Raw genomic sequence first — 27,722 nt, forward strand, 5'->3', positions numbered from 1 at the left:
TTCATTTGCAAGATACTGATTAGATTTGATTTTCCTGTTTTGTATCCTAGACAGCCATCCAGCCAGTTGGTTAGATTTAATTATTTTGGTTGACTGGATATCACATCGGCAGCTGCTATTTATTCTAATTTTTGCTGTGGTCGTACTCTGGAGGTTGTGGCATATGCATGTCAGAAGAAACGTTAGTGACAGAATTACAGCACGGATAATTGACAAAATGTTTCAAATGAAAACATTGTACAGTAGATACATATCTATAGTCACACAAGAATTCCAAGGTACTGTATATCTTCCATTGACCCATTTTCAAACCGCTTAATTCAGTTCAGGGGCACGGGGGAGCCAGAGCCATTCATGGCAAACATGGGCTCAAGGCAGGATACACCCTAGATGGGACGCCAGTCCATTGCAGGGCACCAAGATCAATTTCCTAGAAGCCAACTAACCTACCGGTATGTCTTTGAACTGTGGATGGAAACTGGAAGACCTGGAGGAAACCCAAAAATGAACACAGGAAGAACCCAAAAGCTTCATGCAGATAGCACCCAAGGTCTGGAATTGAAGTAAGGGCCCCAGCACTGTAAGGCAACAGTGTTACCCATTCTACATCTAAGGTATATTTTATACTTTTCTTTCTTGCACTACTTCATAAAAACAATGAGAGGTTTCAAACAAGAATGGCACTGTTTATGTGTCAATTATTTAGCACAGACTTTGGGATGTTCCTGGGGATAAGTGATTGCGAATGTAAGTTTTAACCTCAAACTGACAGATCACTGGCTGAGACGATGACAACACAAAGGGAACGTACAGGTACAAGAATGGCATACGTTTTTTAGATTATACGAGGTGAGAATCTGAAATCTTGATTGCACCTGCATAGCACCACTGTCATTGACCTCTATCAAACTCTTGCTAGTTCTGCTATGAAAATCCTGTGGACCCTTGCAGATGTTGTCAGCTGTCTGAAATGTCATTTCAGGGGGTCATACTGTAGGTATCTTGACAGGACAGGGCCAATCAGCGATCTATCCATTCGATTATGTCTGCACTGACAGAAAAGGCCAATTATTATTAATCAGATAGAGCAACAAAATGTAGACCTTTGTTATGCTGCATTTTACAAAATACTCAGAGACACTGTTTGCATACAAAATGCCACCAGACGAAACAAGTAACTACAGAATTTGAACCTGCTGGACAGTGGCTGGCCTCCCTTGCTATGGTGTTTTTTACAGTAAAAACATTCTGCTTCCCTAGTGTGTCTTATCTATTTTATTTTTCTATTCTTCTCTGACTTTCAGTCATCTGAATATTTAGTGTTTTATTGCTGATATTAATCATGAGATATTTCTAAAGCTCATTTGTGGATTCTAACAATAAGGAGTACCCAACACTACCATTCTGAAACTCATCCTGCATTCTATTCTGGGTTGTCTAAAGAGCATTTATAAAACATTTAAAGTGGAGAGTGATTCAATTTGAAATGCAAAGCAAACAAACTGTCTTTTTGATTGCATTCACCATTGCATGAAAGTTTTTAATTAAAAAGGGGAGATATATTCTTTTTTGTTAGTTTTTTGTACTTCTTGCCCTGAGTATGTGGTTTTTAATGTAGTGTATGAAAACTAGACATTTTATTCATAGACAAAACCATTCTGGAAAAATAATGTAAGGGATAGATTTCTTACACAGAAAATCATACTATAAAAAAATACAAATTAAAAGAAGAGTGACACATTAATCTGAATATTATTAGCTATTAGGTAAAAGCAAATAGTTTAACATTATTATTATTATTATTATTACTACAATATTATTAATATTATTACAATAATATTCATCCTTAGCAAATGTTTTTATAATTTTGTTGTCAATAATTTAAATTATTTTATTACCCAGTTTAATACTGTAATTGAAAATGTTTGTTATATTTGATCTAAATACAGTATGTCTGGTATGTCCTGATATACTGTATTTATGTTTTAATTGATACATCAAACACCATAACACACCATTAATATATTAATTTATTGCTAGAATTGCTTTCTCTTAATTCCCAGTTATCTATATAAAAGACACTTCAGTCTTGTCATTACAGACAGAGGTAATATACTGAAGAATAAGCAGCTCCTACTGATCAAAAGGGCTTCAAGATTATGTAGACATAGTTTTTCAATAGTCTAATGTTGCTCTCCTCTATGTCAAAAGATTTGGAATGTTGCATCTGTTGCTGATAGGCTGTAATGAGAAAAGGAAGAGTTAAAATACCATTGCCCCCTCCTGCCACAGCCTGAATAGACTATCCACTTGGAACTTTTTCACTGAGAGACATACATTCATGTCAAAGTTTGTCACCGTGTCTTCAATCTTTCACTTCAAAGTGTCTCAGGAAAACTATTCATGTCAGACTGCAGGCTACCATTACAGATTTATTTCATGTGATACATACAATCTATCGAAAGATCAGCATTGTGAAGTCATTATTGAAATATGTCAGGACCATCACATCCATCCAGCCACACAACTGTCTTTATGTGTGTTTTAATTTCACATTATCATCATATTAATTAATAATTAGATTATGGCAAGCCGTAAATCAATCCTGAAGGACTTATTGTAGTTTTATAAGGACCACACTACCATAGAAAATTCCTTCACATTTAATTATCCACGTCTTCACTGACACTACATTTATTTTAAACGGCAGCCCTAAGGTTTGAGAGACAAGAGAATTAAAACAAGCCTTCAAATAGTGAGATAAAGGTTGATAAATACACACACAAGTTTACACTTCATTTAGAAAGATCCCCCATTGGAGAAAATGGGCAAAGTGTGTGGTTTAGAAACAAAGGCTGAACAAAAATTTAAAATGGATGCTGATTCTGCCACATGGAGACAGAGTGTATTTGGTTGTTGTGTATAATTTTTGCCAAGTTTGTCAGACGTTCTACAAAGGTGCATATTTATGATTTAAAAATGTTCATAATTTGTAGTGGGAGATGAAAACAGTGTGGAAATATGGGTGACAAAAAAGCTAAACCAACATGTGGATGAACGACTAAAACCATGGAGATGTAAAACAGGAAATGTGTGTCATCCCAAATGTTGTCACAGATGATAAGTTAATCTGCATTATTTGAGTCCCTATTCCAAATAGCAACAGCTGCTGAGAATTTATACAGTATGTAGCCTGTAATAAAAAAAACAAGTATTTCCTTTTGTTTGACCCATGAGATCAAACTGATTATGTTTTGTGTTCACAGACAATCTCTTTTAAAAAAGAAATACAATTTCTACAGAAAGCTACTGATGGATGTGTAGTACTCTGTACATCAAATCTGAAACATTAAAATGTACATACCTGTAAGATAAGCAAAAGCAACTTATAACTGAAAAAGTTAACATAATGAGTTACTGATATTGAAATACAGATTCTATGTGAAAGTTCTCATAAGACTTTATTGATCCCGAAGGGAAATTGATGAAACCATGAGTCAAGGTAGTTTCCCAAGTTTAAAAAAGGAAAGGAAAAATAAGGAAAACTGTAATATGCAAGCTACAACAACAAAAACTACATTTATTACTGTAAAAAACAGTAGTTACTTTGCAATCATGTTACTATACAGTACATGTATATTGCTATTTTGATTTAAAAAACTATATTATTTTGAAAGACTTTATATGTAAAACCTGTCTAATCAATAGAAAGGAGGATGATTTCTCAGATGCAGCTCATCGGATTTCGCATTACGGCTGACCACAATGTCCTGAACTTCAAGTGCCCGACTTCGTGCACACTGGTTTTGACAAGGCTGGAGGCACACTCAGCACTGAGAGCTTGTGAAGCTTGGGAAACCCTTTTAACATTTGAAGGTCATTCATTTTAATGAAAGCTTGGATTCAAAGAACATCAAGTAGTTTATTTGACTGCATCTCTGTGTATAGAGTCAATCTTTCCGGCAAAACCTTTTTCCCCTAATAACTGAAGACATCTTGACGTCCATTTCATATTGTTCCTGCTGCCATAAAAATATTTCCGCAGACTAAAAGTCCCTATTAACTGTTTAAGAAACAACAGTCTCCATTTTTATGACATTCTAACATAAAAACAAAAAGGAACCACAGCATTGCCAGATTGTTAAATGAAAGCAGTATGAAACTATAGTCCTTCACTGTAAATACTTCTTTGGGGATTTTGAGACAGATGGCTAAAGATTATTTACTCGTTTCCTTTGACCTGGTTTCTCTGCCCCTACAGGTGTGTCTTAACCTTACTTTACCTACAGTATATGAAGTGTCCGACGTCTTTTTTCTAGGAATCGATGAACATGTACTGATTAACTTTTATACTGTACTTACTGTAGTAAAAATTGTTGAATGAGAATCACCGTCTGACATCAAAGGAAACTAATGTTTTGCATTCTGGCATCAAGTTAAGCCGTGAAAAAAGTGACCTGAACTACAGATGAATCACATTCCATATTACGCCAATAAACAATATATAAAGATGAAACTTTACATAAAAACCAAAGAGGAAAAAAAACTGAAAGTAAAAAAAATAACTTGCATTACATACATAAGAAATGCTACATTTATGGTGATTTCTTTGTATGAAACCACATACTGTACTATGCTTAAGTGCAACTAAATTTAATTTCTATAATTTCAGACATTTTCTACAATTTTGTACACTTAACATAATAATAAGCACTGTATAAACAAATGCATATGATAGTGGAAGCTCATAACTCACAGTATTCATGTATCCTAACAGGTTTATGGTTTAAAGCAGATAAAATGAAGTACAGAATGTGAGGCCTGACATAAGTTATTTGTATCAGTGGTTACAAGAGTGATCAGACAAGGCTTTCTGCACATAATAGTAGTCTGTCCTTTCGGCTTAAAGTAATATCCAGAAACAGCAGATTATTACAGATCAAAAGAACCATGTATTATTTCCTTCCTCTGTATAGACAACAATATTACCCACCGGTAACAATCACAATATCAAGAAACACTGGCAGCAAATTATTACTGCCTGTATTTTTGGGGGGGTACAGTTTTTCAGACTGAAAATGTTTTTTCTTTCTAATTGTACAGAAGAAACATCAAAATCATCATTTCAGTTAGTCTATTTTCCACTTTGCACATGCCAGTTATGTATGTAACATTTCTGGCAGCTATAAATCATGACTAATTTTAAAGATTACGTTGCTCATAACAACTAGATATTCTAAAATAATCTTTACATATTATTAAAAATGTTCTTTGTCAATTTGTTGCAAAGGGCTTTGTCAGGCTTTATACAGTAACTGTATTTTGAGGAGTTTTAAAGGGGTGTAAATTTCAGCTACTGCAATGGAAATGATGACTCATATTCAGTGATAAGATGTATTTCATCAATATTGTTGTGCCATGTTGCTGCTAAGGGGAGATAATTGGATATTTATTTAATCTGATACTCATTTCACACTTGCTGGCAGAGAAAAACCAAACTTTACAAAAAGCTACAAAAGCTGTTTTGGAAGGCCACTCTGGAAAGCTACTGGGCTGGAGTTCTAAAAGCTTTTTATCCAAGACAAGCTCTCTAATGGTTTCTTAAATGTTTAAGGATAAAAATAGACTTCTGTAGATGGAGCACGAAAAGAACACAAACTTTGGAGGAGATGGAAGGTCAATTTATGGGTGATTTTATTTTCTTTTTCAAAATGACAAAGTTCTACCAAGACATAGTTAAAACTGAAATGGATACACAAACTAGTGTAACTTTTTTAAAACACACAGTATTGTGTTGGATTCTTGATATCAGCATTTTTTGTTCTGAAGTGGATAGGTTACAATATTAACAGACCTCTTGGATGTACCACATTAAGTTGCAAATAATTCCATTGTAATAAGAGGTCACTTGTGTCATTTTCCCCTCCCTTTCATTCATCCATGCCATTATTGGTATGTTTTCTGTACTGTACAGCAGTTATATACTGTAGCTGACCATATGAAATTAAATCTTCATGTTCTCCATTTCGAATGAAGAATCACTGCCATGTTCAAAATAATAAAAAACACATGATTTGTCTGATTTCTTAATTTTCTTTTTAATTTAGGATAAATCAAGTTGTCTCACCTCTAACCTTTCTTATGTTCTTATGAAGGTCATTGACTGATATAAATAAAACATCCTGATGTGAACCTATGGTTAACTTAAGAATCAAAACATTTAAATTGCCAGGACATCACACATACTGTACCTGTGTTATTTAGTGCCGAGCACATTCTCATGAAGGAATCAGTATTCTTTAAGACAGCAAAATTCCATTAATATATTCATGCCTAGGCATTTTGTTTTCTCTTGTTTGAACTAACTTATTTACATGAAAATCAATACTGTCTATTTTTTTCCTACAATTTAACGGCTTGAATGACATTGCAGCCCAAGTCTTTCCCTGTCCACATTGTCACCTGGAAGATTCGCTCTGACGGCCAGGGGCTGCTGGCTTTTTCTGGAACGTATCCCAGTATGAGTGATCCTCCTCAGTTAAAGGAATCGCTCCAGACACGAGCTCACTGAAGGTCAACATGGTCAACTGTGGGGGCACTGGAGTGGAAAATGTTGAGGAACAATCCTGAGAAAAAGACAACCAGTTTTATTTGAACTCGGAACGCAGCTCAGCATGAACCATCACAAATACAGCACTACTGAATTTTTATATTCACATCATGAATGAGTGCATGCAGACAACGAGCAGGAACTGTAAGACATGCACATCTCTAAATGGAGTCGGATCTCCACAGGAAAAGTCACCATTGCAAATGGGTCTTTTGCTCAAGATTGGGTCTTACTTGGATTAAAACTATCCTGAACCAAGATGATTCCTTTCAAATTAAAAAAAATGAATCTTATTTAATTATATTGAACATTATTAGGTAAATGTAAAGGTATCTTACAACATTCAGTGTAGTCCCTGTTGTATCCGGTTTCCCCAGTGCAACTGCCACATGATGTTCAGTGTCTAACAAGCTCTCCTATTAAGAAAACATGTTCTTATTTTCCAGTTAAGGCCTGGCTCATTCAAGAGAAGAAAAAACCCCACAAATCACAAATCTGCCTCAGGCTAACTTTCCCTTGAGCTAAAAGCAGACAATGCATGAATCCTCTAAATTTCCTTTGTCCTTAATAGGGTGTTAACACACCAATGACCTCATGCTTGATTGCCTGTGCATTTTATTTTTCAATCATCCCCTATGTTTACTTCCTGTGTTGTGAACAGGATTATGCTGGCCTGTTTCCAAAGAATTTGTAGGTTCCTATTATCTATTTCTCTGTAATTTAAATCTGAAAGCACATTAAATGCACTTGGACTGTGAGACTTCCTTAGAAACAAGTTTTTTATTTTATACATACACTGCTTGATAAAACTACTGGATCTCACCAATTCCTTGGAGGAAACAATTTTTCAGAGGTTCGTGTTCATAAATGATTAGTATGCTGATAAGTTAATTAAGATGAGTTAAGGGACTTAGTACAGCTTAATAATTACAGACCATCACATTTAAAAAGGTGACATGTAACAGAAAAAAACGTATTTCTGAACTGAGCCCTTATCCTTGTTTTTATCCTGAATTTCATAATTAATGAAGATAATTTTCTTTGACGTATAGCTGGTGTGAAAGCAATTCTTCGTACACAAAATAGTGCTGGCAGGTCATTTATCTACTGAAAATTAATGAAAGGAACTAATTTTAAATTATTTTAACACCATCCACTCCACATGATATATAAAACTTACAGTATGCTCCAGAAGGTTATCATGTTTGGAGAAGCTTACATTAGAAAGACATCATTTGTCAAATTTAAATGGACTTTTCCATTACAATATTTTAACAAAATTCTTCAGACATTCAATTAGTAAACTGTGCTGTCTTAACTGCTACATGAAACAAACTGATTAAACACTATATTACGTCAACAAAACCTTCTAATTGTGCAACATATTTCATTCTTTGAAAACAGTTCTGCTTAGAGAAATTCTTTAGTTTTGCGTATCTGTGTGGTCCGCTGACATGCTCACTCCACTGGCCAAACCTGCTATGAAATCTGAAGGACATGCTGTGGATGCTGTCATTTATGAATGTGACTATAGGTGGCCCCTGTGTCCCCCCATTATTAATTCTGAACATTTTTAGCAAAATGACCATGTGATGTAATTGCAAATAATTTCCTCCAGGACTCCACCAGCGAGCCCTGTGGCAATCCTTTCAAGAAGAGGTTTTACTTTACAGTATTGATACATATGCAACATTTGAGATCTATCATTCCTTTATTTATTCATTAATTTTTAATGGGCCTGCCGAATTCCTCAATTTGATAGCATATAAGTTCTTAAATATAAAGACAATTATTCAATTGCATAGCTGCAGCTTAATTTGAAAAAGGTGAAAAAGAATTTCCTTTACGCGATCATAATAACTCTTAAAGATGCTCTTGGAGGAAAAAAAAAGGACTTACGGCAGTATCAAATTATATGGTTTCTTTGGAAATAAAAGATGAAATTGACGAATATATTGCAACTATACAAAACAGAAGTTAAAATCTAGAATGGAAAGACTACAAAGAGACAAATTCTTAACAACAGTAAATAAAACATCCCAATTGATAGTAAAACATGATAATCAGAGGGATATTGCAGTCAGTTCCTGACTTCATACAGTCTCTTTGAATGAAAAGAGTGCTTTCATTTTATCAGGATGTCTGATATAACAACACCAGTGACGTTTAATTGAACAGACTTGACGGATAAATGTATTATTCTGATTTGTGTGTCACGAACAGGGGTGTGAGCTGAACGTCTCAGGGCAGCAGCATTTGTGGCCACTGCTGATTTTTGAACCGAGTATCAGATGTCATCTGGTGGGATTTTTCTTATTTTACTCTCACACCTGGGAAAAGCATGTATACTGTAGTACCTCTTCACCGGTCTCTGAGCCCTAGATTTCGCACACTACAACAGATCTGCCCACAGAAGTGGAGCAGGGCTCGTGTCTGAAGAGTAGGGCATTTACAACTCAACAATAACAAGAGGTTATTGAAATTTAGGGTAAGGAAGGTGTTTCATTGTGCCTGATTATCTTTGTTTCTGTAAACTACTGAAAACATTCGGCTGTTGATAATGAGTTTGTGTTGAAAGTCTGGGGGAGTGGGGGCGACAAAGGAAGATTTCAAACCATCAAACTGTGCCCAAAAACACTCCCAACGCCCTTCACTTAACACCTGCTTAATTTCACCCACTAATCTGATACTATTTCAATATCGCACTATTCAGTGCTGTTCCATATGATCCTTTTACTCACTGGAATGCATATGGTTATTGAGTCTCCCCACCAATACTAACTAGACCTGACCAAATTCTGCATTTCCTCTCTGTATTCTTACCTGCTTCACTTCAATGTGACTTTTCCAAAAACCTTGAATATGTATCTCGAGGGTAATTAAAATTAGCAGAGGTTTCTAACCTTTACGTGTGCTGGATAAGAACATAAGGCAGAAGCCTGCAGATATTTTAATGTGCTTTTGTCTAGAGACTGCCAGTCACACGCAGCACAATTTCACCTCCTCACCTCAAAAACCCAGGCATCGTCTTCTTCTGAATCCAGGCACATTCTCGTCCCTTTATATACTTCGCCCACCCTCAGCTGCAAAGGCGCCACGTGAAACTCCACTCTCTGCAGATTGAATCCCACTCCAGTCCCAATGGCTTTTATAAAACTCTCTTTTAAGGCCTGCAGAAAGGTGAACAGAAATCCTCAGCAGGTTTGTCCTGTTCTTTCCATTCCGCCCTACTTTTCATTTCAGACTGAAAACAGGCGGCATTTCATTACCCAATGGGTTGGGGGTGTATGGAATAAGCTACCCAACTATGCTGGGAAAGCAGATACCCTGGCTTCTTTCAAGAAATGGATGGATCAGATCCTTGGAGAAAACAATAATCAGCTAATCAGACATCCTGCATCTTCTTCACCGACCCAGAATTGTCAACAAGTACATAAATGAACTGGGAAGAGCAATGGAATATGTGGAATAGGGAATTTGGCTGAGTAACTGTGAGCTTGCTGGGTATTTTTCTTTTTGTGTTCTTTTCACACCATTTTGACCTGAAACCTGAAACCACTTGTCCTAAACCTGAATTGGGTTATTAAGCCCTGAGCTTAATAACCCTCTAATTAGACTTCACTAATTCTCTAATTGAACGCTAACCCTAACCCTACCTGGGGTGTCAACCGAGCATTTCCACATTGTATATATGAGCATCTCTAGGCATCAGATTTTGACATGTTCCCCAAACCAAAAAGAATGATTGGGAAACAATCAAGGCCATTGATAAAAGCTCATGCAAGGGAATGAGATTCAAAAATGCTTGGTTACAACTGTAGATCCGACCGGCTCAGGATACAATTTCAGGATACAATTACTGCGTGGTGCACCTCGTCATCCAGGCCCCACAGAGTTTCAGAAAAAAAATTCAGATAATAGCATGAAACCACTTGTCCTAAACCTGAATTGGGTCCCAATATCCAGAGCTGAGCTTAAAAATTGTCTAATTATAGTATGAATACTAACCCTAACCCTACCTGGGGTGTCAACCAAGCATTTCCACATTCTAGATACAGTATGAACTTCTCTAGGCACCTTAGTCAAGCAAAATAAGGAGCTTCTATCATGTCTACTCTCACATACAGTAAATGAATAGAGAGAGAAACTCTAATTTGTGTACTCAGTAATGAGTAAACTGTTTATAAGTTAATAGACATACCCAGTGTCTGTAAAACATATGAAGCTGATCCCACTCATTTCCTGCTGATTTAATCACCTTCCATTCATGTTCAGTGAACTGCCTGGTCATAATCCGGAAGAAATCGGCAATTGTACTGCTGCCTGCAACAGATGCAAAAAATGTAAAAATAAAAAAAGTTCTGAACATAAGAGATGTAAAGATAAGAGATGTAAGAGATTAAAATTAAGTCAATTAACATAATCTTTCTCAAGAAACCGTTCCTCTTATTGTACTAATTAAAATAGCAGGTTAATTATTTTCAAATATTTACAGAACAATAGAGCAACAGCCCCACCTTGTGGTACTCTAGAGAACAATAGCTCTATTTCCTTGAATCACGTTTTGTTTTTAATTTATTGAAACGGTTTCAAATACAGGCTTTCAGCTGTAGAGGGTTATATATAAAACAGAATTTGATAGCAGCTTCAAGCTTAAGAAAGGAACACATTTAGCATTTTCTAAAGGCTTTAAAACTTAACCAGGTTTTTCCACAGTCCCCTCTCTCACGTTGTACCACTCCAACAATCAATCACGTTAGTGTCGACAGATTTAGAGATCACTGTCTAGGGGTTACGTTGACGAAAAGCTAAATCAAAGCAAAGCAGCTTTGGCTAAATCTAAAAAGTTGACCCCAACTGCAACTTAATGATCTGCTCGAGTTTTATATGAGTGGCGACAAACCTCATTATCCGCACACTAGAAAGCAGGTGTGTACAAATTTGCTATGACACAACAGTAAACACAAAATAAAGCATGACATCTACATGGTGTGTTCCAAGCTCTCGTTTTGTCATTGGAACATAAAATTACAAATACTTACAGTAAATGTACAGTATGGGTTTTTAGCATAGACACACTTAAATTCACACTTCAAAATAATACAAAGAACATACTCAAAACAAACCAAGCCAGCACATATATAGTACTTCCACCACACAGTATGAAAGACTATTGGGAAGCTTTTGAACAGCCTCTTAAAATTCTTGTAATGAACTGCAATTTTAATTCAGGACACTTTTTATCACAAAGTTGGTTTCTTGCGTCAATGCCAGCAGTGCGTGACCAAATACAGGCTTCTAAACCCCTGTAATCTTCATAAGCATTATAGATGACATAGTTTCACCTGGCAGTGTGGTCTTCATGACATCAATGCCAACCTGAAGACCTGACTCAGCAGCAAGAACTGCATAATCTCCTTGATGTGAGATATTAAAGCTGTACTTCATACAGGAGCTGGGAGCTGGATTGGCCAAAAAAGGTTTTCCCTTGGCTGTTCTCTGTAGATTAATTTCATTCCACACAATCCCCATCTTCTCACTAATTAGTTTTCTAATCAGCAAGCGCCCAGCCTAGAAGAGATGTTCAGACAGCCACAGTCAGGTTGTGTAACTTCGTCTGTGTATCCAAGGGAAACAGGCATCTAACGTAATACATGATAAAAATATACTCTACAGTTCAGGTCATTCAGATCTTTGCCTTCACAATCCAACTCCAGAGCATTAATAAACTGATTAACTGTAATTTCAGAGAGCAACACACACTGCCCAACAAATTTTCCCTGATTATTCAGTGTAGAAAACCTTAGACCACCCACCAGTGCTGCTCTGTCTAAACTGATTAAGCTCTGATTACCAAGTTAGCAGGTCTCATGCTGTGTGTGGAGCCCAAAGCATAAGAAACACGGCTACTACATGAGTAGCCAAGATTATTTGAGGTTAAACAGTAATGCCATATCTTGATTGTGATCTCGCACCACAACAGGTGCATTAGGTAGAAGAGCATAACAAAATGTATCACGAGCACTGTGGGATAATTCTTGAGTAGCCCCCAACCAATTCTTTGCATATAAATACTGTCAAGGGCTTGGACAAAGCTGCTTTTCACATTAATAGGAAATGACTGGAAAGACTTCTGGGTTCCAGTAAAATGAAAAAAAAAATACAGATGAATCAGTAAACTGAAATTTCCAACATTGCATGCAAGTGGAGGCCAAATCTCTTAGGTTCTAGATTTAAACCACTGAAATTCCCAGATGCCTACCACCCAAGAACAAAAGATACTAGCGACTAAAATTATACTGCAGGAGATACAGCAGCTTTAGGGGATATTAAATTGTACTAGTGGAATTGGCACAAAACCCCCTTTTGCATGAATCTTTCTGAGGTACTGTAGGTAAACATTACCATCGCAGATTTGGCGTCTTTGGCAAAGACAAACTGCCCGATTCGCTCTTTCTCCTCCAGCTGCACACAGCGAGCAGCAAACAACCACTCGGAGCGGCTCGGAGACCACGAACCGCACCGAAATGCCCACCGAACACTTTCCATAGCAGTTAAAGGGAATAAACGAGAGTGGAAATTAAAAGGTTTGACTGCGTTAAATGCTAACACGCCGATCTGGAGTACGCCACGACACATGCATGCATTGTGCAAAGTAACAGCAATGGCTAACGACGAACGTCAGCCATCACTTCAATTCGTCTAAAAATGGTATTTAGGTAAATACACATTTCACACAAAATTCTATATTCAATTACTACTTTGCACAAAGTACAACCGCAAACCTTACTACAGGTACGGTGTCAGCCACCTCTATTTCTGCGGCCTAATAATATCTTACATTCCAAAGTGATATTTGTCTCTCGCAATCAAAATATTATAACTACTATATACAATTTAGGCTGAACCACGTAAAAACCAGCAGCAAACTACAACAAATCGCCATTTCTGTGTCCGGAAGCACTCCTTCACTGTACCGGTAAAGGCCGAGCAGAAATGACGTTAAGTCGTCAAAGTACTGAGCGACATCCGCTGGGGCGAATGGCGAAGAAAGACAGACTGTTTACCTGCCTGCGTGCAACCGGAGGTCCCTCCGCTGAAATCTTGACGGATGATGTGTGGATGAGGTTGTGTCTACATAACGTTCCGGTAAGTTATTAATTTGGCAAAGTAACGACAAGGGTTTATGCAGCCTATTTAATTTAGTTGCAGCATTGCAGTCCGCTGCATTTGAGCATTTCCCATAGACGCTGTCAAAACAGAATTTGAAACTGGGATTACGGCACATGCCTATTCCATAAATTACCCTGCAGTTAATTAGCAACCATAAAAATTATTTCATATCACGTCAGTGCCCTTTTTTTTTAAAGAAATGTGTTGGTTCACGTCAAATAACTGAACGATAAACGATACCAGTAATTATTATTAAAATCAAGGAACAAGAAAAATCTTTTATCATGTTAGAACTTGATTGTATGCCTCTGGACGTGCAAAATGACAAATGATCTATTTTTTCGTTTGAATACTGTTTCATTCCGTCAGTGCGAGCAGTTGCACACTTGAAACACCATGTTCTACAGTACATTGTGATTGGGAAAATTAATGTGCAATGCTGCAGGGATCGCAGTTGCAGCAATATTTCAGTGATTTCTTTATTGTATGAATGGTAGTCAAGGACACAACCTGAAAGCAAGCTCTCAGTGCTGCACAGTAAATTACAGAAAACTTTTTTTTTCCAAAACGACGATGAGCATGTTGTAGATTACTCCAAACTGTATCACCTGTAGGAGTCGAGAATCTCAGATCCTTAAGGACGATCTTTCATTTTGTGATAGAGTAAAATAGTATTCTAAGGATATTCGTCATTGTTTATCAGATCTTTGCAGTACTGTACATATATTTACTTCTGATACAACCAAAATTATTAAAGAAAAAGGGGTGGAATTACTGTTATATTTTCTTATTGACTCATTAATTTAATGTTGAAGAAGTATGGGACAGTATTTATTTCACAGTGATAAAGAAAATAAGAAATGTAATCACCCTACCTTAAACTGCTGATAAATGCTTATTTTTCTTCACTTTGACCTGTTTAGCTGTCAGGGAAAGTGATTACTGAAATTGTAGGGATTATAAAAGGAGAGAAATTCTATTATTGTTCTATTGCAAATGCTCTAGCTAGAGTCTAATCTGATCTTTAATCGGAAAGATGGACATTATACTGTAATTACAGCTTGTTTGAGTGGTTAAACAGAACATGTATATTTGTATATCATCTCTGTCTGATTCTATTGTTATGTTTCTTTTTTATTTAAGACACCTGGACTATCAGCAGCCGCAAGTGAAAATTTTGTCTCCACTCCACTCCCAGTTCTGTCATCTTCTGAGTCAGGCCTGTGCTCGTCGCACCAGACAATACTGGCCAGATAGCGCTTCCAAACGCCAAGCTGGATTTCCTTCAGATGAAGCAGCTGAAACGCAAAAGGAAGAGCAACTACAGTGTGAAGGAAACGCAGACCTTAATCAGGGAAATCCGAAAGCGCAAGGACATACTCTTCTCCAAGCAGCAGAACACAGCCATTAACGAGCTGAAGAGGAGGGCATGGGATGAGGTGGCGGATTGCGTGAACGCTCTGGGAGAGGGCGAGCTGAGGACTGCCGTGGAGGTCAAGAGGAGGTACCTGGACTGGAGAGCGCTGATGAAAAGGAAGCAGATCAGAGCAGAGCTGGCTGACATCAAAAATGAGTTCAACCCTTCCTCCCCGGACGTCGAGAACTCTCTGAGCGGCGACCAGGGTGTGGATCTGGGTGGTTTTCCCAAGGATTCCAGTTGCGATTGGCAAGACCTCTCTGACCTGGGAGAGCCCAGCAGCCACCCTTCTTCAGGAATCAAGATGGAAGATGATGACCCCAGCAATTATAGGGTAAAGTGTGTTTTTTTGGTTTAGAATCGACGGTTACTTTGTGTTTGTCACGCTTGGGGAATTCAGGTTACAGACGGCTAGTGACTTGACCCAGGCTTGAACCCAGGATACTTGGATCACTGAGCTAAGCCTGCACTCTACTGAGTGCCTTTACTGGTTGCCTGGGGTATAGTGGTTTTTGTGTTGTTGTAAGTGTATGGTGATTACATTTGAAAGAGATTAGAGTAGAAGGTAATCAGGGACACTGTGCTGTAGAAGATGTCATTATTTGGTGATGTTAAATGACAGTCCTGATGGGTGTGCAGTATAATATCACCCAAGTGGGTCCTGGGGCAGTTTAGTAGTGGATGATGTGGATCCTTTCTTGTGCTTTGAGATCCTTTTCAATAAAAAGCAGTGTACAAATGCTACCAATTTTCTCTTGTAGCAGTAACATACAAAAATCTGAATACCAACAATCCCTAAGTGGTGATTGGGTATCTTTGACTGTAAGGTCTTTGCAGTTTTAGAAACTTTGTTTTCCTACCATTGTGTCTTTCAGTTGTCTCTCTGAGAGACGACGTTCGCGTCGTTCGCGTTGTGGTTTACAAAGCTGTCCGCTTGGAGCATCTTTAAGCCGCATATCTCAACGGTTTCACGAGGACGTTTTTTGTTTTCGCAGCTGGAAGGGGAAGGTGAAGAGGGAGAGGAGGAGGAGGATGAAGATGGTTTCCCTTCCCTCCTGCCAGATGTGGACAGGGAAGGCAGGGTGCCCGAGGTTTTTGCTCACATCGACGAGTTTGGGATGCTGAGCGCCACCAAGGGCGCGACCCGGGAACTGGGGGTAGGGGTCGGCGCAGCAGGAGCCGCCGACGGCACCAACCTGCTCATCGCCCTGGAGAAGCAGCGCCTCGAGCTGGAGAGGCACCGCCTCAACGTGGAGTCTGAGCGGCTCCAGATCGAGAAGGAACGGCTGCAGATCGAGAAGGACAAGCTGCGGCGGGTCGACATCGAGCACGAGCGCCTGCAGATGGAGAAGGAGCGGCTGCAGATCGAGAGGGAGAGGCTCAGGCTCCTCATGTTCCAGGCCGAGAGGCCCGCCAAGGACTGTGAGCTCCCACCGACAGACAGGAAGCCGTGGCAGCCCGTGGACCTGGAGTCCGAGAGACTGAAGCTGGAGAAGGAGCGCCTGCAGCTGGAAAAAGAGCGACTGCAGTTCTTCAAGTTCGAATCGGGGAGGCTGCAAATCGAAAAGGAGCGTTTTCAGGTGGAGAAGGAGAGGCTGCAGTTGCAGAAAGACGGACAGCAGCTGTCTCTTCACCAGGCCCACTAGACAGATGCGATTTAAATAAAGGTCCTGGTTTTTTTATGTGTTTCGTTCAAGAAAACATTTTCTGGATTTTTACAGGCATATTTTTTCAAGTTGCGCTGTGCAGTGAGGCTTTTGTTTCCTAACTGCTGTGTTAAATACAGTACCACCCCTCTATACATTGTTTATCTGTTCATTTGCAGATTTACTGCTGTTATTTTATACCAACGATTCCATTGCCCGATACTTCAAAATGCAGTACGTCGTACCGATGATCGAATCATATAACATAACCTTACTGAACTACATGTCGAATCGAAACGTAGCGTTTTATCTTAATTTTACTACTTTAATGCACTGTGTATGTGTATTAATTCAATTCAAAAGACTATATTCAGTAGTCTAGTCCCGGGGGGACAATTGTCATACTGTATTTATGAATGTACAATGTACAGTGCATATGCAGAAGTGTAAACAGTTACAGAGTGTAATGTGTTAAATATTTTATGTGAAACAGCAATGGAAACTTTCAATATGGGGGAAAAAATAATTTTGTGCATTTTTACTGTATTAAGGAAAAGACTAGTTAAACCATGATGCTTTTTAGGGAAGAGTGTATACTGTATTTCTTAGTCCCAGTACTGACCATATTCTTTTACTTTAATCCTTGTGGGGAAAATCCTTTCAAGAACGCATCACCAATGTATACCGGGGTATGACTGTATGAAAGAATTACACAGTGTCTAGTCCTTTATGGAACACTGTTTTGGCAACACTGTAATGTCAGATTAGTTCCCAAATAAATGCAACAGCATACATACAAAAAATGTTTTATTAGCTTGGAGTTCCCAAAACAGTCAGCGGAAGATGCATTTAGGATGTGTCCATCGTTTTTATCTACAAATAAAGATACATTTTATAGCTATTTGTGTAAATGTCCTGTATGCATCTGGGGGGTTATCATTTCAGAAGTTTAGTACTGTATGTGATATGTAGAAGAATCCGTCAACTCCTTTACATTTTTAAGAAGCACAATGTGGCAGTGAAAAGGATGCTTGAGGCTCAAGAGCATTTCTAAGTCCTTTTGTGAATACAGTTGTACAGCCTAAAGATTCATATTTTTATTCACCTTGTGGTATCCTGGAGCTACCATTTCTTCCTTTGTAGAGTAAGAAAAACATTTAATGTTATAAGAGTACTGTGTGTATGTCCATTTGCCACTTCTTTTATCAAAAAGAGAATAAAAAGTATACTGAGAACAAGCCAACTTGAGTGAGTCAAATGTTATCCGAGTTAAATAACTGTCCTCAAAGCCAGTGTTGTAGCCTTGAACTTTTACCAAATTAGATTATAAAAAACGTGCATTGATTTTCTTTAAAACATGTTTTTTGTAACATGATTAAAAAAACAAAACAAGGAGTGAACTGTTATTGATCAGTTTGGATGGTTTTGTATGCTACTTTTTCATAATTTATATAATCACAAGAAGTATCGCTTATGCCAGCAACAATGGAACAAAAATGAGGAAAATGTCAAACTTTTAATGAGTCTATGCACTGATATTTTTTAAACAGACATGACACGCAGCAGTTAAAATTTGCAATGCACATTAACATTAACATGAAATTCACTAGTAGGGTGTGTGGCTACTGTTGAAAGCAATACAAGCCGTACACTGCATCATGTGCACAAGGTTGTAGATACTGTACTTGTGGGATTCTGTTCCATTAGTGTCAAGTCTTGACAGTCATGTGCCTTTTTTCTGGTCTGCATTCATTAGATACCATACTGTATGTCAACCCATCTCATTTAAGAAATGTTCAAGGGATCAAATCGGATAAGCAGGGCATTTATGGTAAAACTAAGACGTTCCCATCCTGCTACGAAGCCAATGGATGGAGGTGTGTATTGTTGTATTGGAGTGTGTTCATGTCAGGGGGCAGCAGGTGAAGGCCCAGGGCCTGATCAATGTAGCATCATGCAATCAGATTGTCACCCATCAATACAGGTGAAGTCTGGAGCAAATTGACACTCCTGCCCATGTCATCATCCCTGCCCCCCTATCATGTATTCTTGGGAAATTAGTTTGTGCAATACTACAGTACAGTCAAAAAATGCCCATGCAACTACACTATTATTAGTATATTAGTACTGATTATTTTGTTGCATCATTTTGATTTATTTATTCATGACTGACCATTGTACACTAGAGTTACACTTTGTGGCATAACCACAGAATCACCTTCAAGTGATTATGTGGTGAGAGAGTTGTCACGAGTAATGAGATGTTTTTTACCCGTTGAATGTGAAACTTGGTGATAAAGAAAAAAAGAAAGGGAAGAAAATGTCTTCATGCCATCAGTATGCTTCAGGCTGGAGGGAGTTAGGACACTGGGGAGTTCAAGCACGACAATTTCTAGCCTGGCAAGATGTTGCAACAAAACATAGTCTGAAAATGACACAATCAAGGAGACCAGGAATCACAGCCCCATACCAAGATCCAGGAGCATCGTGCGTGTGGACACTGACTGTTCAACATTGATCAAGTCCTGCTTCATATTCTTGTGTTCTTATCGTGACAAAACAATATTCCAGCAGAACAACAAGTGCCTGTGTAACAATGTTTTTCTTGCAAGATGAGAATGTGACAGTAATGCCTCTTATACCAGACCTGAGCCCCCCTAAATATTTATGAGCTGAACCAGGGTCAAATCTTACATGTAGGGCTCAGAGACCAGTGAACAGACACATGTGTACCCAGTCTATGTCAGAAGAATGGGACAGAAACCCATTAGATAATATCTGCAATCTGGTGCAGAACGTGTCCATATGTACAGCTTACATTGTGACCAATAGTGGAGACACATGCTACTAGCCTGTGACATTCACAGCAGACTCCCTTTTTCTTCAACGTGTTTAATGACAAATGTGGATCCGCAAAATGCTATGCCTCTTTAATATGGCAGTGCACTTGCTACAAAAACAATTTTATTTTTCTGATTAATTTACTACATTTGTTATTGTTGTGGTTACAAGATTCTTTTGATGCTCAATATATATTCAATCTATGAATATGTTTTAAACATCTTATTAGGTTATTTCCTACCTGGTCTTCAATAAATTCATGAATAAAAAATAGGTGCACTTAGCTGGTGCAGGCCATTAAAAAACTGGATGACTACAGCATCAGGCAGAGAGAGAAAATGTCCAAGTTGCTTTTATTTATGTGACACAAAATAATTTTGTGCATGAAGTTTTCAAACATTAATAAAATCATTGTCAAAAATAACAAAATGTTTTTTAGCATTTTTCTAAATGAAGTGATGGAAATATGAATCATAATTTATAGAAGAAGACTTTGAGACCAGCTCATGGTAACCCCTTATTAGCTAAATGTTTATCTGAGCTCATCTCCACATTTCATTGCCTTTAAGTTTTCATTGCAGATATTGTTGTGCATCATTTTCTGAATAGCTCTGTAAGCATGCCTCCATTATTCATTTTAAGTACAGCTGTAGAAACAATTATTAAAATGTCACTGAACAATAAAATGTTTAGGCTGCAAATCGGTTTGCTATTTATTTCTCTAAAAGAACTATCTATCATGCTGATATGAATGTGTTTTGGTTCAATATATTTCTTGGGTACTGTAATGTTCTAAGTGGTAGTGTTATAGTATGTGATTAGCTTTCAATGTATTCAGGAACACAATTGAATTGGGAAGTTTGTCCAAGGTGGAATGGATTGGAACAAAAGCCTTAACACTTTGTAATTCAAGTTTTAATGCAGAACACAAAAATTTATTTCATTTTGCTATTTTAAAAGTGCCGGTTTAGGTGCATACTTGCCTGTCTTCTTTCTCTCAAAAAAAGAAACATTCCTAAATTTTAATCCCACTATCCCTTCAGTCTTAAACAAATTGTAAACTACAAGAGAGGTTGACCAGATTGAAAAAGAAAAATGGAGCAAAATAATTATGTGCAAACTTGCTCATAATTGAAGGATGTTTCAAATCACATGAGCTATTTAAATTTGTATCAGAACAAACAGATGTTAAAAAACACTGCAAGTCTTACCTTTTCCTGATTCTTGTTTCTCATGTTTGCTGCCAATGTGATTCACAATATTTGTACCTTTATTATGCAGTAAGCTGTAAAACAAAGGTGGAAGTGAAGGTTCAATACTAGTCTAAATTCAATAATGTTTGAAATAATTTGAACAAGAAATATACCACAACTAAAATAAGTAATATGTCTAACAAAACCAGTTTCTTACTATTTTTGTCAGAACATGAGTTGCTTTTGACATGGTTATATTTACATTCAACTAAAAGGTAATTTGACTATTTTCAGTACCTTCTATACTCTTTAATCTTCCACTTTGATTTTAATCACTTATCCTCCATTTTGATAACTCCAAACAATGGAAAACCTGCTATAATGCGCCCATTCTAGTCCCAGTGTCTCTAAAATAGCACATATAGATAGGCAAGAGGCTTTTAGGATTGTATTCTGAACGTGGCAGGAACATGGTCAGAGTTAAGTTATAACTATACATTAAAAAGCATTCACATCATACTCATTAAATCCTGTGATTTAGAATTATAGAATACTCTATAATTCAACAACAAAGAAAACAATACCTTCCTTCATATACAGTATGGCTTTATAAATGTTACAAAGTAAAATGGAGATACATTGTTAAAAAGGTAAACACCTGTGCTCTTCGATTTTGTACATAATACGGTCCCTTATTAATTTTATATTAATTTTTAATTCTTAACTAAATCAAATATGCTGTGTAAAATGCCGGTATTAATTCACAAATGTGTATTTGCATATTAGGAGAACTGCTTTAAAAATGGTCAAATTTTGAAATATGCAGCTATTATTAAGAAACATACACAACTGTATTTATACATCACAATACTAACATCTCACAGATAACTTAAAACAAAGTACTATTTGCGAAGTTCAGAAAAACTGTAATGTCCCTTCATCTTCGTAAATTTTCAGAAACACATCAACACAACACCTAGTGTACCACAAGCAATAATGCATAAAGTGTTGTCAGAATATTGAGCAAACAAATTGATTCATTTTCTAAAGATTTTCAAGCAAGGTGCTTTAGTGTAAAACTAAAGAAGATGTTGAAAGTTTCCATTCTAAGAACCATAGAAAGTTGATAAGATGAGAAGAGGCCATTTAATTTTTAATAGCTAACTGGTCCAACGATTGGAAACAGACATTAAATTGTACTGTGTCACCAATCCTAGAAGCCAAATTTATGTACATTTTTAAAACCAAGGTTTTGCTTTCCCGTATTAAGTTTGTTTAATCTCTGCAGCGCACATAGAAACTAATGGGAAAATGAAACTTCCTCAGATCGGCATGCTTAGAAGCATTCTGTTTCTGCCTGGTGAATCTATGAAGTTGTCAAGAGACTCCAAAGACTACACTCAATCACAGGGACCTTTACACACAGTGGAAGACAAAGGCAAACCAATCACGTTCCTGATTAAGTCCTGAGAGCACTGATTGCAGTGTAATATGGTTAGTGCTCCTCAGTCCAGCAAATCTGTGTATTGGAGGCACACGTTGGCACATTCTTAAAAAAATCAATTACACAGTTAACAACAGTTTACAGAACTGGGTTAGATCAGCTAGGGATTTAAACAGCAAATCCAGAAACAACAACAAAAAAAAACACACATTAACTCAGTTGCGTGTATTCTTAGTTCTTCTTCCAAATGAAGCAGTCAAAGAGACACAAAGACCATACAATGAGATTTTATAGTTTACTGAAAAAAAAAATCCAGTCAAAGCCAAAGTAAGATGCCAAGCAGGTTAGTTTACACAGACGTGTGTCAAAGTCACAGAGCTTGGTCTGGGTAATCTCAGATCTGGCCTTAGCCTTCATAATTACTGACGAAACAAAACACTCCTCCTGTCTGAGGGTTAGAGTTAGCTCAGAAAATAAAACATTGGAACTCATTTGACACCAACATGATTTAAAGTTCTTTCAAATTCCAGGTGAAAGGAAAGAGAATATGGGGAAAGATGAGAGTACAGAGAGTGGCAGCTGATAACCCATTCGGATACACTGAAATTCCTACTAGACCACAATATAAACAGGGGAGAGTAATGTTTTCTACAGTATTCTATTTTTAGGACGTCCCTTGTGCAGGTGTTAAAAATATTTAAAAGAAAAAAAAAAGAAATACACAGTGTTTAAAGTTGTGGGCTAAAGCAGCAAGCTTCACTTCAGCCATGGCTGCAAAAACTACAACAGTGCCTACTTTTATTAAAAATTATTTCAGTCTTAAACTCTAATACAGTTGCTTTAATGAAAAAATAAAACTTTCTTTTTTTTAAATCAGCTTAAATGTTAATAGGCTTTAAAATAGAAACGTACAATCAACATATACAGTAGTTAGCAGACTACAGACAGCAAGAACTGTGACTATTGTAAGAATGGTTTAGTTTTATTCTCAATTGGTGGGTACAAAAACCACAACTTAGTAATACACAGAACTAGATAATTAATATCTGTAACATGTCCAGCTTGCAACCTGTGCTTGGCTGTGTGGTGAAGATGTGTGTTGTTTGCATTAACATTCAGTGTGGAGTGAGACAGATGTAAGCTGTGGAACATTAAATGTAACAGAGGAAATGACACAGCAAACATGATGGTGTCCATGTTCTTTTATATATAGATATATATAAAAAAAGATTCTCTCATATTTTTAATTACAGTGACCTCATCTTATATCCATTATTGCAATGAATTATTTCCTAAGATGGTTATAAAAGAGAAATGTGTTCACTACTGAGTTATTTACATCAGTTAAAAAGCAAGCATGTTTTACAGTATCTTCGCTCTTTTTAAAAGACAATGTAAATAATTTCTTTAGTTTTTTTTTCACAGAATGTACATATTTATTTTTCCTCACATCACAGTATAGTGATTATTTCTTTATTATTAATATTAATATTATTTTAATCCCAGCACAACCGGGCATCAGTACCCATGTCAAGTTATGGATATTCGGTGAGTTGTAGGCTAATATGTTCATTGAACCTCTGCGTTGTTTTGTCAAGACTAAAGCCAGCTGTTTTAACAAGCATGTTCATTTTTTTTCCACACAGTTAATGGCAAAATGCTTATTAGCACAGTTTGTGTTTCGAGTACAGTTTTCTGGTCGTTGTGTTTCTCTTCCTTCCGCCAGTTAATGGTTTTGTCCTGATATAAGGTCTGAATCTTGGCGTCCTGAGCGGAGCTCATGCATTGAGTTCCCGAGAGTGTCATCTGTGGTGAAGTGCTTCTCCTGGCTGGAATACAGCGGTGAACTCAACGTCGATTTTTCTGCTGTTGTCGGTCTGTGCTGTGTTCCCATTAGCCACCCACATTGCATCGTTTTTCTTCCTCCTAATTTGTATTTATACGTTCATTTATTGTTTTTTTTTTGTTCTGTGATAAGGCACTAGATTATTTTTGGTTTTCATTGATACTCCGAGGAAACCACAGCCAGTCCTGAACTTTGTCTTTGGGAGGGTCCTGTGTGAACAGCCTTGGGGCAGTCCGGGGTCAGCACTCGGCCATTTTCTCCCACGCTCCCGGTGATAGATAGCCTGGCCTTATTTCGCATGGCTTCAGTGAAGGTTAGCTAGGGTGGAAGGGAAGTCAGGGGTGGAGGGGGGACAGGGGGGGACAGGAGAGGACAGGGATGGGTGGGGGTAGACAGAGCAAAAAAAAAATCAAATTAGTTTTCATACGATCTCCTGGAAAGAAACAATTAACATAAATAAGAGAAGGCAGGCAACAACAAACACCAAAAACAAACAAAAAAACATATATTTTAGACATCTGCATTCCTAAAGTTCATGCCATTCTGTTAAAACAAAAATAACGACACAAAACATGACATTTATTTGACAGGTGTTTCCTCAAGAAAGGTTATAATTTACCTCACCAAACCTGAGGCTTTCATACTGTATTTATCAATATGCCCTAGAACTGATAGATGTTATTAACTTTTTACTGTTTGTGGGATATATTACGCTTACCTGAAGAGGTTCTGTAACTACAATAGTAGTGGAGCTCAAATTTTACTGAATGTTTATTATGACAATAGACATAGCATGCAATTCAGGCTGAAGACAGAAATTCTAATTCTTACAACAACCTCAGACTTAAAAAAAAACTTATTATTTTTTGCTACATTATTACATGTATCACTCTGGTATTTATGAAGAAATCTTAGTATAAATTGAAGAAGCTGTTTGAAACCGATGACATCAGATGTATCTATTGATTTGATTATTTTTTGCTCTTTTATTTATTTTCTCCAGAAATCAGTGAGCCACTTTTTTTTTAAATGGAAATATAAAAACTATGCAATGCAGGTGCCTATTAGTAATAGTAAAGAGCATACACATCATCTGCAGCCAGACAACGGAACCAAAGTTGCATTCTGCAAGTCTCCTCCAGAGAGCTCTGGAGGAAAGCAATTTAAAACAAAAAAAAATCTAAAACTTAAAAAATAAGAAGCTTTTACCACTACTCACAAGGTCACAACACTATGCATTACGATAAATGCATCACCCCACTTACTATAGGAGACCCTAAATCCTACCCCTATATTTTAACACTCTCGGTTCCGTATACGTTGTAACCTTCTCTATAAGTGGCTAAATTCTGGGTACTCTGCGAAGGACTGGGACTAAAATTCTGTGCATTCGGTTCCACCTTCATTCTCTTGGCTTCTGCTCTGGACTTGTAACAGAACTCTATCAGAGCCACCAGCATGGCCAAGCCCAGACCTCCAACCAGAATGTAGAAGACGCCAGCCACGTTACTGAGGCTTAGAGCACTTGTCTTGTCCTATAGAAACAGGGATGCAACCAATTAGTAGTGCCAGCAATAGTTCAGTGAGAGCATGATAAAAACAAAGACCATGATATACAGCCTGTGCTAGTTTACAGTAAAACTGAGAAAAAGCTTATCATTTAACAATTGGCCCTGTCTGCTACCATGACTATAATACTTCTATAAACAAAACAAAAACTATTTACAACCCTGAATGATGTAACCATTATTATAACTTCTACTTAGTACAATACCTGCACTTACTGTATTAACACTGATTAAAGAGAGAGTAATATAATTACAGTTTTTTGTGGGCTTTGTTAAGATTGTCAGTGTACTAGCCCTCTGTGTTTAGACAGTAAAATAACCACTCTTTACATAACTTTAGAAATTAATCTACCTATTGAATCAATACTGTAGAAGTTTAGTCAAGTATAATAATTTTACATATACCCATTTACCAATGTACATTTACATTTACTTACATAATAAAACTTAAAAGCATGATTTATTCTACAAATAGGACACATTTTATATCAAATATTATGAGAAATGTATGAGATATTACAAGAAATTAACAACACTACTAGTACAGTATATACTCCATATGTACTCTATCACTGCAGATAACTATTTCGAAACACTGTACTTAAAAAATACTTTAACTGTGTAACGTGTCTGCTTGGTGAGTCTGGCTTTTAAAGTAATTGTGCTGCTAGATTATCATTCACTTAATAATGGCCTGTTTTACATACCTGAGGTGAAAAAAATGTGATGATAACAGTGTAAGAGGTCTCAAATTTTATTTTCATGAGTGTAAGGAATTACAGTAAGTGAAAGCATTAATTGTACTTTATACCTACTCTGTATATACGATTTATGTGGAAATGGTGCATGCCTTGTGATATCCCTGCTGTATATCTTAATCTCTCAAAACTGCACCTACTGTATGTATTCCCTTAACTGGTTTGTGCATTACAACAGTAGGTCCCAAACTGCAGCGACTGACCTTACTTCCAGAGTCCTTGGGTCCACATTCCCCTTTATCGTACCACCATTTGTTTTTCAGCTTGTCTAAGACTCCTGATTCACTGAGTTTCAAAACGGCAAGGTTTACGGGAGTTCTTCACGTGGAAAATAACATAAATAACATCATATATGTTATTTTATGTTATTCAATTAAAACTACATAGAATAGTACTGCAAAGTGACAGAGCAGAGGCCCCACAGAGTACATGTCTGTATGCAGACGGGCCTAGGTTATATTTACAGACACATGAATGGGACCTGCTCCATCGCTTTAGGTAACGGGCACATACTGCTGTGGCCTATTTTGGAAGAAATGTAGGCAATTACTGTGAACCCAAAATTATTCGCAAGGCATTCAATGACAAACACATAACTGAATAGTTAAATAAAGGTTTTAATGCTTACCTCATTTTGATGAATACCCTCAGGAGTAGGCTATTTGAAAGCAAAACTGATTACATTTCACCCCCCTCCCTAAAATAAAGGTATTTATTCAGCTTTTAAAACTCCATAGTGCCGAGGAAAGTGGCAACAATTACGGCGAATACTTTTGCTTTGACAGTAATTGCTCTACTTTATGGTCTGAAAGTCTTGGGGTCTAACACCGTGAGACTGGTTCTTGTGTGGCGCCACAGCAGATGCACCAATTACTCTAGATACTGTTTACCCGCACTTGGTGACATTGAGGCTAACCTTGGAGTCACCTCCTCCGCTGCCACATTCTCCTTTGTCGTACCACCATTTGTTTTTCAATTTGTCCAACAGGCCTTGTTCATTCAGTTTTAATACTGCGAGGTTAACAGCATTTCTTGAAACGATAAAACATATTTGTCAGAAAATGAACAGCCATTAAGGATATAGAAAGGACATGGGTGGAAAGCTCTGTTAGTCTGCCTCACTCGAAATAAACCCCTCTTTTGTGCTCAAGTCTTGACTGATTTTTTTTTTTTACATTTGGTCAACTGTTTACTTTTGTTTCTGCTCTCTAAACAAGACATCCAAG

The 27,722-nt window shown here is 37.3% G+C and overlaps 3 protein-coding genes across 4 annotated transcripts in view; 1 reads left to right on the top strand and 2 right to left on the bottom strand.

Annotated features, from left to right (window-relative positions):
• Positions 1–5,681: 5,681 nt before the first annotated feature.
• aasdhppt (aminoadipate-semialdehyde dehydrogenase-phosphopantetheinyl transferase) lies at positions 5,682–13,564 on the bottom strand. 2 transcript variants are annotated; one of them, XM_088921255.1, is made up of 6 exons: positions 13,016–13,564; positions 11,956–12,181; positions 10,812–10,933; positions 9,619–9,780; positions 6,949–7,026; positions 5,682–6,626 (listed from the first exon to the last, which is right to left on the bottom strand). In XM_088921255.1, the coding sequence occupies exons 1-6, from the start codon at positions 13,247–13,249 to the stop codon at positions 6,459–6,461; spliced, it is 990 nt and encodes a 329-aa protein (XP_088777381.1). In that variant the 5' UTR covers positions 13,250–13,564; the 3' UTR covers positions 5,682–6,458. The 2 variants fall into 2 exon arrangements, with proteins under 2 accessions (XP_088777381.1, XP_088777380.1); XM_088921254.1 differs by lacking the exon at positions 6,949–7,026 and having other exon boundaries at positions 13,016–13,544.
• A 144-nt stretch (positions 13,565–13,708) lies between these two features.
• Positions 13,709–18,084, top strand: msantd4 (Myb/SANT-like DNA-binding domain containing 4 with coiled-coils). Its single transcript, XM_088921128.1, has 3 exons — positions 13,709–13,759; positions 14,927–15,534; positions 16,196–18,084. The coding sequence occupies exons 2-3, from the start codon at positions 15,073–15,075 to the stop codon at positions 16,844–16,846; spliced, it is 1,113 nt and encodes a 370-aa protein (XP_088777254.1). The 5' UTR covers positions 13,709–13,759; positions 14,927–15,072; the 3' UTR covers positions 16,847–18,084.
• Positions 18,085–22,608: 4,524 nt separating this feature from the next.
• Positions 22,609–27,722, bottom strand: part of LOC148830456 (glutamate receptor 4) — an 85,443-nt gene continuing 80,329 nt past the window's right edge. Inside the window, exons 14-16 of the mRNA XM_088921302.1 lie at positions 27,413–27,527; positions 25,571–25,705; positions 22,609–24,488 (exon numbers count right to left, since the gene is read on the bottom strand). Coding sequence (XP_088777428.1) covers positions 24,324–24,488; positions 25,571–25,705; positions 27,413–27,527 — 415 coding nt within the window. The 3' untranslated portion in view covers positions 22,609–24,323. The remainder of the gene's footprint in view (positions 24,489–25,570; positions 25,706–27,412; positions 27,528–27,722) is intronic.

This window comes from Atractosteus spatula, chromosome 7, assembly GCF_055471065.1.
Source record: "Atractosteus spatula isolate fAtrSpa1 chromosome 7, fAtrSpa1.hap1, whole genome shotgun sequence".
NCBI lineage: Eukaryota > Metazoa > Chordata > Actinopteri > Semionotiformes > Lepisosteidae > Atractosteus > Atractosteus spatula.

Bases quoted from the DNA above. Each gene is read 5' to 3' on its own strand.
- aasdhppt (XM_088921255.1), bottom strand. From the start codon at position 13,249: ATGTGTCGTGGCGTACTCCAGATCGGCGTGTTAGCATTTAACGCAGTC. The intron at 10,934-11,955 runs GTGAAACTATGT...CATCTGTTGCAG, and splicing joins CATGAAGACCACACTGCCAG to GCAGCAGTACAATTGCCGAT. The intron at 9,781-10,811 runs GTATGTCTATTA...ACCTTTCTGCAG, and splicing joins ATATGTTTTACAGACACTGG to GCCTTAAAAGAGAGTTTTAT.
- msantd4 (XM_088921128.1), top strand. From the start codon at position 15,073: ATGAAGCAGCTGAAACGCAAAAGGAAGAGCAACTACAGTGTGAAGGAA. The intron at 15,535-16,195 runs GTAAAGTGTGTT...TTGTTTTCGCAG, and splicing joins ATGACCCCAGCAATTATAGG to CTGGAAGGGGAAGGTGAAGA.